Source organism: Drosophila mojavensis, unplaced genomic scaffold, assembly GCF_018153725.1.
Source record: "Drosophila mojavensis isolate 15081-1352.22 unplaced genomic scaffold, ASM1815372v1 contig_36, whole genome shotgun sequence".
In the NCBI taxonomy this organism is placed as follows: domain Eukaryota; kingdom Metazoa; phylum Arthropoda; class Insecta; order Diptera; family Drosophilidae; genus Drosophila; species Drosophila mojavensis.
The window spans coordinates 17,062,905-17,075,582 of NW_025318858.1; the positions used below are offsets into that span (position 1 = coordinate 17,062,905).

Genomic DNA, 12,678 nt, shown 5'->3' on the forward strand with positions numbered 1-12,678 from the left:
AAAGTTGGCAACAATCAACGTCCGACCAATTGAGATGCCCCTGCAACGTGCCCCCCTTCGCAGTTGTAGCTGTAGTTTTATTTCGATGTTTTTTGGCATGTTTCATTGGCAGGCGCGCTTAAAATATGCAGCAAAAGACGCGCAGCAGGTGGAAGGCCAGCCGGCTTGGCCTCTCTGAAAGAGCGAGAGAGAGAGAGAGCGAGAGCGCAGTGGGGGGGAGCCGAAGATGGCGGTCTAGTCACAGGAGCTTTTCCGCGCCCGCTTCTCAATTGTTTGTGCGAAACGCGCACGGCAAACGCCTGATAAAAAATGGCAGCGCTAAAGGTTGCCAACGCGTGGCAATTGTCGTTGCATGTTTCTACTCCTTGAGCAAGGCAGACTGACAGACTGACAGACAGCAAGCGTTGCAAGTTCTCAATTACAGAAAATCCAACAGTTTGCATTTGTGATTTTCGTTCAAAGTTAAAGTTAAAGAAAAAGGTAGAAACTCTACTCATTTATAGAAAATCTGAGAATTTCTTACTCATATAAATTCAAGTGTGAAAAAATTTTAATAAAAATTATTAATCATTATAAACCAACAAAAATTGATGATCTAAAACAATTTTGAACTGCAATCAAAATAAAACATCAGGATCCTGGGGATATTGAAAATAAATATAATAAAAGAAAGCTTTTCTTGGGTAGATTTAAGGCTAACATCATTTTTTTAGTCAAACCAATCTGATGAAAATTCTCTTCACATCAAAAATCCTCTTCAAAAAATTTAAAATTATCTTAATTTATATATTTCATTATTTATATATACTAATTCATTACTCCTGTAAAGTTAAATTTGAAAAACTTTTATAGAAAATATCACAAAATAACTAAATCACATGTGAGGCTGAAGACAAAAGTTTTGAACGTTTTCGTTTTGGGGAACATGCAGGACCTGCAAAATGTCACCGCCAGGGGTCGCCACCCGCTTCAATTGTGCGCGCTTTCGATAAACTACTTGCAGACACACAAATAAACACATAAACATATAGATAAGTGTATGTGTGTGTGTTTATTTATATAGATGTACGTACGTACGTATATAGAAATATATTTATAAGTCTGGTAACCAGTTGTACAACTGCTGCAGCCGTCATTTACGCTTGCCTTTCGGTTCTGTTCTATTTCGTTTTGCTTTGCTTTGTTGTTTGGTTTTTTGTTTTGGCGCAGTAAATTTGTTTTGAATTTATTTTTGGCAAACTTTTGGCCTATTGGGAAAATGAAGGCAGAAGCCAGCAGCTACAAGGCTGAGCACTGTTTGGCTATTTGGCCATTTGGCAAACGGGTTAGTATGGCCGTAACTTATATTGCTGGGGGTCCCCGTCGTTATGCGGTCTCCCAACTAACTTTCATCTGTCTGCCCGCTGGGCCGTATCCTGACCTTTTTCCCAACAATTATATCTAGCGTTGAGTCCTTTCTTTTTATTTTTTTTTTATTTTGGCAAACAAAATTTCACATAAAATTTGTTGCGCTGTTGTATTATTATCTGTTCGGACAGTTTATTTATATAAATATAAAAAACGAGAATTGGAAAATTGATTGTTTTTTTTTTTTTATTTGTTTAACGTATAAGCGATAAGGTGAGACTATATTAAATATGTGTATACGTATATACATTTATATAGTTGGGCAACTGTTTGCTTTAGCTTTCCCAAGAAGCCGCTGAGTCACAGTTGAAATATTATCTTGAACAAGTTTCTTAAAAGTTCAAACTTTTTCCGTAAACAAGCCAATCAAAATATTCCATGCCCCACGATGCCAGTCCACATTTAATCCATTCCATTTCAAGAGTTATTTGCAAATCAATTGCCTAACTTAATGCTAATTTCGCCAATTAAGAAATATTCCATAAATGTTTATTACTCAAATAATGTAACAATCTAAAAAATACAATTTCGAATCCATATTCTAACTGGCAATAATTGATAAAACCAACTACAACAAAGCGGAAATCTGAAACTGACGTCACGAGTGACGCGAATTTGTTTTTATCGGTCTCAATGATTAGGCGCAAAGGTAAGTATGAGTATATAAACATATACATACATATATATACACATATTTGCCTAGGCTAATAGAGAGGGAAATATTTCGACCTTGTCTCAAGTATTTCTCATATCAATTTTTGGCTTAAATTCTCAGTTAAAAGTGACGCGATTCTTTGTACTTGTAAAATGCTGGCAAGTTGAATAAAATAAAATACAGTAAGTATTATTTATATTTACTTGTATAAAAGGTATTCAAATATTCACTTTGTTCACTTTTTGCTAAACTCTTCTTATTTAGCTTCTCAACTTTTTGTAGATTCTGCACGATTTTTAAAATATATGTATACTTTTTTATTATTTTGTGATTGATAAGAGACGTCTTATCAGTTTACTTTCTTACGCGAAATTCACTTCAATAGGCACGTTTGCTCTACAATTGTTGATACCATTTAGTTTCACTCTTTTTTGCACTAATTCCTTTATAATTTTTGTGATGCTTTTTCTTTTGTTGTTGCTTTATAAAATATACTATAAATATCTAGAACCGGGCGCCGGGCTCATTAAATCTTTTGTTGTTTTATTTTTATAACATTTTTGGCACTCACACGCCGAGAATATGCAAAAAATTTTCGAGCGCGCACAAAAATAAATCGAATTTTAATTTTTTGTTTCTTTTCTTTCTTGCCGCACGACGCCGACGAAATTCGTCCGTTACGTTGACATTTTGTTTTGGATTCTCGACTGTTAATGCGCGTTCGGCAACAACAACAAGTGTTTGGAGTGAAAAAGATCTAACAGCGGTAGTAAATGTTGTGGCTCATTTCATGTAAACGAGCTGTTTCTTTGCTGTTGTACTCAAATTGTACTGTTCGCCCACTGTTATGCTCAGCCTGTGCTGTTAATTTGCTGTTAAATTTAATTTAAGAGCGAGTTTTTCGCTCTTTGCTGGCAGCCGCTTTGATAGAGTGCATATCTTTGCTCTTTGGCGACAGCTGATTGCCGCTCACAACAAGTGTCTTTGTATGTTAAGGGAAATAGGATATTCCCAACTTAAGAGTAACAAAGAAACAATAAATATAAAATATAATAATAAATGTTAAGGGACAAAACAAATCATATCATTTTTTTTAAAACTGCATTTAACTATTTAAGCAGCTCAACAAATATTAAAACAAGTCAGGACAATCCTTTAGGCTATGCGTGCAGAGGTCAACCTAGAGAAATCGAAATACGTGCATAAGTGAAGCCATTTGCATGCAGACACCATAAACTGCAAATGCTGCTCACATCTGCGATGCTTGGCCACTTCGATTAGTTGGCCATTGTGTGTTGGATGAAAGAACAACAAGTTAGCCAGAAGCTGGTCGAACATCGAGAGGTAGAGGTGGAGATGGAGATGTAAATGGAATCGGTCATTGTTGCCACTCGACGTTGCCTTTGTTCATCGCTTATATCCTCAAAGCAGACGCCATAAATCAAAGTACAAATTTGCACTTCAAGTGCGTTTTCAATAAGTTTTAGTACTCCGACTCTTTGTTGCTGTTATTGTTGCCTGTGATGCTCACATAAATCATAATTTAAAAGCTTGGCAAAGGCACACACAGTAGTAAAGTCTAACAACAACATAATGAAGTAGAACAAACCAAAACTTTGTAATTTTGTATGATGAATCCAAAGAGTTCGTAAAGAGAATCAGCTAGGGAGCGAGAAAAAGAGAGAGAGAAAGCTTCAGAGCGATCACACGATGACTAAAGTGTAAGCAATGAAAAGAAAAGAATAATCGAAAGTATCAACAACAAAATGGCGTAATCGCAGTGATGCGAAAAACCTATTGGCAACGGTTCTTTGACATCAGCGTATTAAAATTTTGATAAACTTAAGTGCCAAAAGCTTCTATCAGCATTTCTGCGAGCAACTTAATGACAGTTCATCATTGTACGACAACGTGATACGCGCGGGATTTCTTATTATGATAACGGCAAACGGCCAGAAGTTCAGCAGCTGTGAAGCCAACAGCGGCAGAAAGAGAGAGTGAGCATAGAAGAGAGACCGCAAAAATCTAACCCACCTTATCTTATCAGCTGCTAGAGGAGATTGAGAAAAACGAGAATAAGAAAGGAACAGAGAGAGAGAGAGAGAAGGAGATAGGGAGAGAGTGGACCAGTAAAAGAGCGACTGAATGACGTTTGATCTTCACCCCTGGTAATGTTAGTTATGACGGCGCAACTAATTCATATTATGATACTCAGTTATCAAATAATATATAGGGTATATAACTTTTATTCTGACATCGCGTTGCGGCACGAAACAGTTTCAGATATACATACATATATCTAATATATATTAATAGAAATTGCTAAATATGCCATAGATTAAGTTTTTATTTAAACTACCTAAAATAGTTTTTATATATTACGTAGTCCATTATACCCGACTCACTTACTATCAAATACTTAAGGAGCTCACATACATATATACTTGACCGACTTGCGATTGTGATAGGCGACACTTGAGAATGATTCATATGAAGCATCTGCGCAAATTCAATTGCAAATATTGAATTATTTTTCAGGAATTTCTTGGCATTTAATTAAATTGATGGAGACGGAAGTTGCAATTAAATCATCAAGTCAAAATATAAAGATGAACAGGCGCAAATTTGATGCAGAGATAAATGTATAAACTTTCAATTATTCTTTATAATGATATTATTGATATTAGAGACGGCAGTTTAAACGTAGACGTTGTATATATAGTTATATATAATACATGTGAATTTTATTACATTAAGCAAATATTTACATTTAAATGTACATACATACATTTATCAAATACAGAAAACTGAACTGATTGTTTTATTGTTTATATTCTTCTTCTAAACAATTATAGAGCATACTTTTAGGCTTGAAAAGAAAATGTTCTCGATCAACAGAGATGCGAATTTAGCTTTTTTGATGTTAAGTAATACATATACAATATAGAAATGAATAAAAAGTGTTTTAGAATTCTTCCCAATAGACCAGATGTTCGTTAATTAAACGTACGCTTGAAGTAATTAACAATATACCATGTGTCATATTTCATTTATTATTGTTACAACAACAACCTCTGGCATCACGACTGCCATCGCCGTGCGGGCATATCAAAAGCAAACAAAAATATCCCAAACACGAGACAAAAATGTATAAAAAGAGGGTTGGGCAGACCTCAACCAAGAAAAAACACAGAGAAAGAGATAAACAAAAAAAAGTAAATAAAAAGGAACGCAACTTAACCCGAAATCTGAACTCGACTAATTGCCAAAAAATTGAAATAAAAACCCTTCGCTGGCAGTCAACAAAATGAAGTGAAGAGGAGGAGGGCTGCGATTATTTATGCATTGCGGTAAGTGGAAGCACAGGTAAACAAGAGGATCGCGGACAGAAGCCAGCGAAACAGGATCAACACACAGCAAGCGCTGAGGGTCGACGGAGCGTGGTGTCTCGGGCCTCTGGTCTCCGGTCTCGGGTAGGTGTCATAAAATACCCAAGAAATTGAGCACAAAATTATGCGTAATATAAATCTGAATAATGGAAATTTTCAAGCAGTTGGCAGGAAAACCACGCGAATAGCGAATTATGATCTGGCCTGACGAGCAGATGAGACGGATTATAATATACAGGTAAGCTACCTGTGGCTCTGAAAAATGCTTTGACTGTATATAATTTATTTATATACGAGTATATGCTCTTATATATATATCTTAATTTAATAGGAAACCGTTTAACAAAGAGATATAGGATCGGAGTAGTTTGTAAATGTTCACTTGGTATAAATTCTATAAATATAAATTTTAAAATTTGTTTTCTATCATAATATAAATAAAAATTTGTACACAATTTAAGAACAAACAATATTTCAATATTAAATACCAGACTAAATGTTGATCTCATTTTAATTTCCATTATTAGTTTTCATATAGCTTTCATATACAATTTATATACAGTAACACTTGCAAATATACAACATATATCTTTTCGATTATTTCCATTTAAAGATTAAACATTTGTTACTTATCAAATTGATAAGACTAGAGGAATGTACATATTTCCTAACCTGCTCAACAATTGCGAATGGCTTTCAGGTTGTCACATGGCCGCATTCATTCATTCAGTTATTTTGCGATAAGCAACGTGAATATGATTTTGTGAGTCAGTTGGGGGAAGACTCACCTTAGTTTTGGTTTTGTTTACGATTTTGCGATACAGAAACTTGTACATAGCACGATAGCAATTGCAGCGACGACAGCGACAAACATACATCCAACTCTGCTCACGTTTTCACTCTATGAGAAGATCTCTATTCTCAATTTGACACGCACGATCTTAATTAAGTAATTATAACAAAGAACAATTAACAAGCGAACTTCATTTATTTTAGACAATATCGTATTCGATTCCGATTTTGAACGCACTGCGTCTCATATATCGGCAGTCGGTGTTTGTCTGTCTGTTATCTGTGTGCCTGTCCGTCAGTCGGTCGGTCTTTGGTCTGTGGTGTCTGCCGCTCGAAACGTCATCGATGACTAAGCGACGGTGTGAACGAGCTGTGATTGAAGAGCGCAGCGTGTTTTGCGAATTTTTGCATGTGGCCGCACACGAGCAGCACGCAGGTAAATACTCAAACGGGCCCATTTGAAATTAGAGTTTGAACGAGACTTTTGGTATTAATCAACAAATACGAAGAAAAAACAATATTTAAATAATAGCTATACCTTTACTGAATTTAAGCAATTTAAATTAAGTTAAATATTATCTTTGACCACTATTCAGCATTTATCAACATTTCATTAGTTTCGCTTTTATTAGCATAAAACTAAAACTACCCGAGAATGCGCTCCTGTTGTCAGTTTTGTTTACAGTTGCTTTTTGATGCCGCCAAATACAGTTGCTCCCACGTTGTTTTGTCCAAAACAACAAAAGCAACAATACTATAAGCTAATGTCAACGAAAAGTTCAAAAGCTGGGCACACTTCAAGTTAACGGCACTTTTTATTGATGCTTGCATTGTTGCCATTGCCTTTGGCGTTGTCGTTGTCGTTGGCATAGAATGCCAATGGAAACATTGGACAGCAGAATAATGAGAGAGAGAGAAGCACCAAAGTCATTAAAAACTATCAAATAAATTTAACAACAAAATAAACTCCAACTAGCAAATTAGACGTGGCAAAATGTGAGCAAACTAATTAGCCATAACGAACAGATGGAAGAAAATGGAAACGAGAACGAAAACGCGACTCAAAGGGGAAGAGCAGGTGCGGCGATGCCCTCGTTGGGTGCTTTTAACATTTGCAATTGCCAAAGGTGAGAGAGACGGAGGGAGAATGATGACTGTGAACAGATAAGAAATGAGTATTTTTTTTTTAACATACCTGTATCTCCAGTAAAAGCTCCTGTTTTTTTCTGCGCAGCTCAATCACCAGCTTTTGCTGCTCCGGTGTCAACTCTGCAAGAATAAAACATAATTCTTAAGCATTCGTTTGCTTTTGTTGTTGGTGTTGCTGCTGCTGTTGATTTGGTTAATTGGAACAGCGACATTCCACTTACACACACACAGACACACGAGCCAAGCGCACGTAAACAATACACACCCACAAGCACACGCACGCACACATATATCATTTTCCATGCACATATGTATAAGCTGCACTGGCAGCATACGTATGCGTACGAGCGAGACAGAAGATACTGACAAATCAATACAAATATCACAATTGTGCACATGTATTGTTGTTGCTTTTTTGATGCTGTGGCTATTTATCAACTCGCTGTGTAGATGTATTAATTGTTTTATTAGTTTAATGCCGCATTACGGGATTAATTCAATTGAAGGCCAGTTTAATAGACACACAAACATATACACACACACAGCCACATATCCACACTCGTCACGCACACGCCTACAATCAGCGTCGCTTGTTGCTTCCACACTTTTCATTTGGTCTCTTCGCCCCACTCGCTCGTAATTTGCATTTAGCATTCACACAATTTCACTTCAATTGCAGCTTAAACTAATCTTTATTGCCGTCGACCGTCTGGCTGAGCTTCTTTGTTTTATTGTTTACTCATTGCCCATTGCGTCGTGTTTACCTGGCATTGAGAATTCACTGCGCCCCTTGGATATCGCACCGTACGATCTGTTGTCAAAATTGTCCATTGCGCTTATCATTTTGGCGGGCACGGTTATCACACACGCACACACGTTGCACTAGTTTAACATATTTTGTAACTTTTAGGTATTTGCTAACTTTTTCATTTATTAAACGCAATTAAATTTATCATAAACAAATCAACACAAAAAATTCTTTCGCCTTTTTCTTTCCCACTAGGGATGAGCCGAATAGCGATGCTTAGTGATGACCAAATCGATGTATCGTAGCCAAAAGTGTTGCCACTTTGTTAAAAATGCACTCAGTTAACAGCACTAATATATAAATAAAATTTCAACTTGTATTTACACTTAACAGTTTTAAAATGTATAATTGTCCATAATGTATTTAATTGTCATCTTATGTTTGTTACACTTCACATTGCATAATAAATACAATATTGTTATAAAGCAGCAATGTAACAGAGATATCGACGGCAATTAACAGAGTTGCTCCACTGAAACCGTATTGACTCCTCAAAAATAAAAGCTTTGCCCTGTAACTGTTACGCGCTACCTTTAAATCTCGTGACTGTCTCACACCGCAAAATCACTCCTCACTAACACAGGCTGCCTGCAAAGACACTGAAGCGACTCCAGATTTCTAGAAAATTCCAAATATTTTTTTTAGCATAGTTAACAAAGCAACGTCAGGTAATAGAATAAAGCGTATAGAAAATAGTGCCGCTACTTCGTGGATCAGTGAGTGCGAAAATTAGTTAAATTTTAATACAGCAAACACGCTATAAAAGCAGCAACAGCACCATGGCAAAGTGGGGAGAAGGTGATCCACGCTGGATTGTTGAGGAGCGACCCGACGCAACCAATGTGAACAATTGGCATTGGACGGAAAAGAACGCGACGCCCTGGTCAAAGGAGCGATTGACACAGTTGTTCATTGACTTCAAAATAGGTAATGATTGTGCTGTTCTAATTGCTGTGCAAATTCTAACCTTAATTTCATGCGGCTGTTGTGCATTGCACGGCGTACAGTTCAAAGTGACATTGAGTGCGTAGTGAATAAAGTGGAGGAGTGCAACGGTGAGGCGACCGTAAACAATCGCAAAGGAAAATTGATATTCTTCTACGATTGGGAACTAGTGTTGAAATGGTCCGGCCGTCTGCTAAAGAACAGCAAGCTGAGCCACAACGGCAAGCTGACCATACCGAATCTGTCTGAGGAGAATAATCTGGAAGATGTAGAAATAACGGTTACCATTGACGAGTCGAACGACGAGTCAGAGACACTCAAACAATTCATGTACAATGTGGGTCGTGACCAAATTCGCAAACAGCTGGGCGTCTACATCAAGGAACTAAAGGAGGAATATTCCAAGAACTTGATACTACCAAAGAAGGATGCCAATAGCAGCGAAACCACGCCAGGCCAGGCCAAGGATGTCAACAATGCTAAGAATGCGGCACAAAAGGCTGCGGCGCAGATCCCTACGGCTGCCACGCCCATATCCTCCTCCAATAACAATGTGACGAGCAAGCCCGTCGGTTGCAAGCTGGACGTCCGTTCGCTCACCATGACCGAGGAGTTTCATTGCAATGCCAATGATCTCTACAATGCGCTAACCAAGCCCGAAATGGTCACTGCATTTACGCGTGCGCCCGCCAAAGTGGACGCCGTACGCGGCGGCGAGTGAGCATCAAAATTTGAATTTCATCTTAATTAGAATTTCAAATGACATTCGATTTAAATTCGCAGATTTGTGCTGTATGGCGGAAACGTGCATGGCAAATTCGAGGAGTTGGTGCCCGAGAAGAAGATCCAACAAAGCTGGCGTCTGAAAAACTGGGCCTCTGGCCACTACTCGAATGTGGTCATTGAATTGGAGGAAACTGTAAGTCAAACACTATATGCAAATATGTAGAGAAACTTGTGTTCTCTAAGCTTTCTTCATTTAGACAATTCCCTGCTTAGCCTTATATTTTGAGAACAAGAACGATATATTTTATTATACAGTATATTTGATAAATCAAATCTAATAGACTACACACTGACTGTTCATAAGGTGGAACACTTATTTAGGTTGTATATTTACATATAGTATAAATTAGATTTTACATAATCAAAAGTTGTGTTCGGGCAGCATCTGTTACTGAACTCCATTTGGGATTGCTGAATGAAACATTGTCAATTGTCAAATGAAGATAGCAAACTATAGAGTTTGATCTTTCTCGCATTAGTTAAGGGCAAAGTCTCCACCCCATTACCGACTTCTGTTAGAGGCTGCAAACCAGTTGAGGCGGCAGTTAGTTTTCTAAGAAATTATATTTGGCGACGATTGTCTGAAATGGCCTCATATCAAACTTATTTGTCAGCGCTTCTTCCAGTGAATCCAAATTTTCAGTAAGCAAACGCTCAATATATTCGAATTTGCTTCTGAGTTCCGATTTCTCATTTATATTGCAAATTTTGATCTACCGAGTTGCACTGAATATTCTCAAAACTGTCGATAAGGGCAATTTAGATATATGAGTATATATGTTTTGTCAAGCTTTTGATTAATGTCCTCAACTTAACTCATTGCTCGCTTGGAACTTGTTGATTATAGATTTTCGTCATCTGCACTTATTAGAAACATATTGTTATTGTTGTCTGGAAAATCTTTTGTTAGCTATAAAAGTTATCTAATCCTGATTAATATCAAGTATATAAAAATCATCATTATCTTTTAGTTCTTCATTTCAATTTCGAATATCTAATATGGACTGACAGATAGGTCACTTGACATTGATAAAACGGAAATATATAATGTTTATGAAGTTTAGACTTGTTATTCATAGATCTATAAATTATGTACACAATTCGGTATTCGCGTTAAGTATATATTTTTATATATTTCTTAATAATTATTTTATTGCTTTGCAGTCGTCAACCACAAAGATGACGCTTCACCAGACAGGTATTCCCGCCTCCGAGTACACAGGGATGAAGAATAACTGGTACCGATACTACTGGGTCAGCATAAAGCAAACCTTCGGCTTTGGCGCCTCCTGGCCACTGGGACAGTCCTAAATGCGAATCATTCGACTTCAATTCAAACGTGCTGCAAATTGATTTTCACCATCCTTTTAGCTATAATTTCTGTGCGGCTGCTTGCCAACTGCACTTTGTTACACACTTAAATATGCTATTTAATTATATATTTATATATAAATAGATAAACTGTTGGACAGCAGCAGCAGCGTCAACACTACACAACTACAATATAATTATGTCATTTAGTCAGTTTCAAGCTTTGGCACACACTCGACATGGATTCACACACCTTGTATATGGCGAAATAAACGAAACATCTTAATGAACAGCAATTCGAGTTTCATTTCAAAGACCAAAACCTGCTTCACCTGCTTCACGTTTTATTAATATTGGTTAAAATTATATCTCTAGTTCACTTAGGTTAGAGCTAGACTAGTCCGATCGAGTATCGCAGAAAGCATCGGTGGTTCAGTGGTAGAATGCTCGCCTGCCACGCGGGCGGCCCGGGTTCGATTCCCGGCCGATGCACATAAAGCTTTTTTATTTATTTATTTTTATATACATTACAATTAAACTGCTTTGTTATAAGTAAAATATATTATTAAAATTATATTAATGATTATATAGGGGACTCAAGGTTCCGCACTTTAATATCGTTGACAAATTTCATATCTATCCCATCAGCAAATTATTGTTTCAATTACTTTACGAATTCAAATTTGGGAATTGTAAAGAAATTGCTTATCAAGTAAATATTGATATGATAATATATTAATATATTATTAATTTCGGCAAATTTTAATATACGTTGGAGTTAGCTTTCTGCGTATTACGATTTTTCATTTTGGCTTCCCCGTTACACAAGCATCGGTGGTTCAGTGGTAGAATGCTCGCCTGCCACGCGGGCGGCCCGGGTTCGATTCCCGGCCGATGCATCACTATTTTTTTTTGTAAACGTATATTAACTTCCTAGAGATTCATAGGTATTTTATACATTTAGTTAAATTCGTTTATACATTTATTAGTTTAGCCATAAAATCTTCGTCTATATATACTATGCGCTAACATTTTTTTTTTTGCAAAAATTTAATCAGAGCTATGCTTATCCTAATATATACTTTTCCACATAAACCAGGTTTGTACATTTCATACACATATAGAAACATTTAATTTTGTAAATAATTTTTTAATCAAGTAGGTTTTGGGTTAGCCTTAAATTTAAAATCGAAAACAGAATTGTTTAAATAATAATAAATAAAAGATTAGTTTAATTCTAGCTTAAGTGCGGAACTTTTGAAGCAAATCCCATATGAGCATCGGTGGTTCAGTGGTAGAATGCTCGCCTGCCACGCGGGCGGCCCGGGTTCGATTCCCGGCCGATGCATGATTAACATTTTGCTTATTTTAAGCTGTGAATAATATATTTTATAATGAAATAAATTTTTTAATTACATAATCAATAAGAATCACAG

General features: G+C 36.6%; 3 protein-coding genes, 1 long non-coding RNA gene and 3 other non-coding genes across 12 annotated transcripts in view; 4 read left to right on the plus strand and 3 right to left on the minus strand.

Annotated features, from left to right (window-relative positions):
- LOC6577056 (cytohesin-1) overlaps positions 1 to 8,406 on the minus strand; it is a 39,402-nt gene extending 30,996 nt beyond the window's left edge. The window contains exons 1-2 of one of the 5 annotated variants that reach the window (XM_032728825.2): positions 8,157 to 8,406; positions 7,439 to 7,512 (exon numbers count right to left, since the gene is read on the minus strand). In XM_032728825.2, the coding sequence (XP_032584716.1) occupies positions 7,439 to 7,512; positions 8,157 to 8,235 (153 nt within the window). In that variant the 5' untranslated portion in view covers positions 8,236 to 8,406. Of the gene's footprint in view, positions 1 to 2,265; positions 2,757 to 6,239; positions 6,601 to 7,438; positions 7,513 to 8,156 lie in introns of those variants that run through there. The other 4 variants (XM_002002995.4, XM_032728826.2, XM_032728823.2 and 1 more) reach the window with 4 other exon arrangements.
- A 357-nt stretch (positions 8,407 to 8,763) lies between these two features.
- LOC6577057 (activator of 90 kDa heat shock protein ATPase homolog 1) lies at positions 8,764 to 11,534 on the plus strand. Its single transcript, XM_032728833.2, has 5 exons — positions 8,764 to 8,868; positions 8,950 to 9,127; positions 9,208 to 9,862; positions 9,929 to 10,064; positions 11,096 to 11,534. Exons 2-5 carry the CDS (start codon positions 8,980 to 8,982, stop codon positions 11,240 to 11,242), a joined length of 1,086 nt encoding a protein of 361 aa, XP_032584724.1. The 5' UTR covers positions 8,764 to 8,868; positions 8,950 to 8,979; the 3' UTR covers positions 11,243 to 11,534.
- Positions 10,226 to 11,102, minus strand: LOC122757252. The gene is made up of 2 exons (XR_006357215.1): positions 10,748 to 11,102; positions 10,226 to 10,673 (listed from the first exon to the last, which is right to left on the minus strand). It is a non-coding gene; the product is annotated as an uncharacterized LOC122757252 (long non-coding RNA).
- A 129-nt stretch (positions 11,535 to 11,663) lies between the features above and the next one.
- Trnag-gcc lies at positions 11,664 to 11,734 on the plus strand. Its single transcript has one exon. It is a non-coding gene; the product is annotated as a tRNA-Gly (tRNA).
- A 336-nt stretch (positions 11,735 to 12,070) lies between these two features.
- Positions 12,071 to 12,141, plus strand: Trnag-gcc. The gene has a single exon. It is a non-coding gene; the product is annotated as a tRNA-Gly (tRNA).
- Positions 12,142 to 12,197: 56 nt separating this feature from the next.
- Positions 12,198 to 12,678, minus strand: part of LOC6577061 (zinc finger protein 624) — a 44,254-nt gene continuing 43,773 nt past the window's right edge. For both annotated transcript variants that reach the window (XM_044008879.1, XM_002002997.4), the window contains exon 6: positions 12,198 to 12,615. The gene's annotated coding sequence lies outside the window, so the exon portion shown is untranslated. The remainder of the gene's footprint in view (positions 12,616 to 12,678) is intronic.
- Positions 12,520 to 12,590, plus strand: Trnag-gcc. The gene has a single exon. It is a non-coding gene; the product is annotated as a tRNA-Gly (tRNA).

Excerpts from the sequence above, each read along its gene's own strand:
- LOC6577057 (XM_032728833.2), top strand. The coding sequence starts at position 8,980 with ATGGCAAAGTGGGGAGAAGGTGATCCACGCTGGATTGTTGAGGAGCGA. Across the intron at positions 9,128-9,207 it reads GTTCATTGACTTCAAAATAG|TTCAAAGTGACATTGAGTGC; the intron begins GTAATGATTGTG and ends CACGGCGTACAG. Across the intron at positions 10,065-11,095 it reads TCATTGAATTGGAGGAAACT|TCGTCAACCACAAAGATGAC; the intron begins GTAAGTCAAACA and ends ATTGCTTTGCAG.